The sequence below is a fragment of the Staurois parvus genome, unplaced genomic scaffold, assembly GCF_062004578.1.
Source record: "Staurois parvus isolate SC_StPar_1 unplaced genomic scaffold, SC_StPar_1.0 ptg000034l, whole genome shotgun sequence".
Lineage (NCBI taxonomy): Eukaryota > Metazoa > Chordata > Amphibia > Anura > Ranidae > Staurois > Staurois parvus.
Window position 1 is genome coordinate 1,471,743 of NW_028317830.1, and position 2,478 is coordinate 1,474,220.

At 36.7% G+C, this 2,478-nt stretch overlaps 1 protein-coding gene across 1 annotated transcript; it reads right to left on the minus strand.

The window, feature by feature from the left end:
• Nucleotides 1-427: 427 nt before the first annotated feature.
• LOC149470678 (olfactory receptor 8G17-like) lies at nucleotides 428-1,463 on the minus strand. Its single transcript, XM_089661780.1, has one exon. It carries the CDS (start codon nucleotides 1,461-1,463, stop codon nucleotides 528-530), a length of 936 nt encoding a protein of 311 aa, XP_089517906.1. The 3' UTR covers nucleotides 428-527.
• Between the last annotated feature and the right edge of the window lie 1,015 nt (nucleotides 1,464-2,478).

Below are 2,478 nucleotides of genomic sequence, written 5' to 3' on the forward strand. Positions count from 1 at the left end.
ATATAAATTCTACACCAGTTGAAATATTCAGTTCATATTCTGTCCACATGGAAGAAGAAGAAGAAGAAGAAAAATTCTGTACGAGGAAAGATTGTTCGACTTATACAACTTTCGACATACGATTCAGACTTTCCAAACAAAAATTTCCAATGGGACAAACCCCAACATTTTTCTCATATGTGAACAGAACTAACGATTTTCACTTAATCTCCACTGATTTTGTAATGTTCATATGAGAAAAATCAGATGTGGAAGATTGCGTATGATCAGAAACAATAAACAACAAAAAAATCCTTTGTTGTACGAGAGTTTTCATACAATTAGTACCATCCTCAGTTTGGACTTGCTGTGAAACATCGAGGAAAACTGGATGATTGTTTCCTGATTTTCTTATAGTGTGCCCAGCTTATAGTTCTCCTCCTCATGAAAGGAGATAAATGATGCCATGATGGACAATACCAAATGGGGGCCCCAAAGTTTACTCTCAGAAGCTCCTTCCTAAACTAGAGGTTTAGTTTCGGTGAATGTTATGCTGTATTGGGGATGAACTTCTCTATAACACCTTGGAATGCTTTTCTGATATCCTGGTTCCTCAGACTGTAAATCAGAGGGTTGAGGAGAGGAAGGATCACCGTGTAAAACATGGACACCACTTTGTTACCGGCAAACCGATGGCTTCCATTTAGCTGAAAATAATTAAAAAATGCAGAACCATAAAATATAAACACCACTGTGAGATGAGGGGTACATGTGGAGAAAACTTTACTTCTACTGCCCTTCACTTTGATTTTTAGGACCGTGTTGAATATATAGACATAGGACAGGAAGGTCGGTATCAGAGACCCAACTCCAAGGAAGACACCAAAGATAAAGATGAGCAGAATGTTGATGAAGATGTCACTGCAGGAGATCTGAAACAACTGAGGAAGGTCACAGAAGAAGCTTTCTATAATATCTGATTTACAAAAGTTTAATTGAAAAGCATAACATATATGAATTGAAGAATGGATTAAACCGAGACACCACACGATGGACACCAACTGGACACACACTTTCCAACTCATGGTCTGTATGTAATGTAATGGCTGACAAATGGCGGCATATCGATCGTAGGACATGACAGCCAACAGAGAAACCTCAGAAGTAGCACAGAAAATAAAGAAGAAGTCTTGGGTTAGACAATCTGTTATAGTAATCTGTCTTGTCTGGGTGTGAAGGTCAAATAACATTCGTGGGACGGTGACCGAGGAAGAACAGAGATCCAAACCGGCCAGGTTCCCAAGGAAGAAATACATAGGAACATGGAGGTGAGAGTCGGTGACTATGAGGACAATGATCAGCAAATTCCAGATTAATGTCAGAAGGTAGATGAGAAGGAAGAAGAGAAACAAAGGAACCTGGAGAGATGGAACTTCAGACAGTCCCACAAGAATTAACTCCTTCAAAATTGTCTGATTTCTCATAGCAACCATGTAGCTTCTTTTTGTTAATTCTATATAAAAAAAATGAAAAAGATGTACAGTAATTTTGGCTGCAATCGAGGGAATAAATTGATTTATTAAAATTCACAACATCTAATGTTCCATTTCTAAAACAAATTTGCAACTAGAAATTCAAAACTTCAAGTTTTTGCAGAAAACATGACCTGATGTATTATTACTATAAACAATGGCAAATGTTATAATTCTTCTCTTAAAATCTCAAATGTTGGTGGAAATATCAAATTTGCTACCTAAGTGTGGATTATATAAAATAATAATAAAAAAAATAAAAACTATACAAGAACAAGTAGGAAATCCACACCAGTGATCAGTAAGTATAACACGGTATTTTTATTAAATAATCACTAAAATAATAATATTTCCATTGTGTTTTCAGGGTTCAGACACTGCCTCTTCTTCAGGGAGAAAAACAAAACAGAAGAAATGATATCGGTTATTCCGGCGTCCTTCCAGGAACATTAATTTACTTTGAAGTCTTTCCATAAATAATCTGTATTTTTGTGTAATGTGGGGAGCCCAACCTGTAGACCAGAACCCCAAATTCTGCTCCCAGAAGCGGACCTAGGTGTGTAAATGATGTGCCATTGGTTCTATTTGGGAGATGAATGAACTTTCTTCTCTCTCCACACAGAGCCGAGATCTCTGCAACAACTGCCAGAAAGTGGGACCTTACTACAGTAAATGGAGAGTGTTGCTTCTGCCTCTGAATGGAATTAGGAGGAATTTATTGTAAAGTTGATTACAATAAATGAAGCCCCTTTAGGTATATATATATATATTGTTCTATCAAAGAAACCAAATCTGAGGAGCCTATAGATATATAAATATCCCATCTTTTAGGCTGAACTGATATTTCTCGGTAATAATAAAGTCTATAAGATATGGGACCTATAAATATATGTTTTCTTGTTTCAGACTCTTCCTAGATTTAGTCTTTGACCCACCAGAGATAAATTGTGATGGAAGAGAGGTGGAG

What these genes read in the sequence shown, in the direction of transcription:
- LOC149470678 (XM_089661780.1), bottom strand. Translation starts at nt 1,463, where the DNA reads ATGAGAAATCAGACAATTTTGAAGGAGTTAATTCTTGTGGGACTGTCT.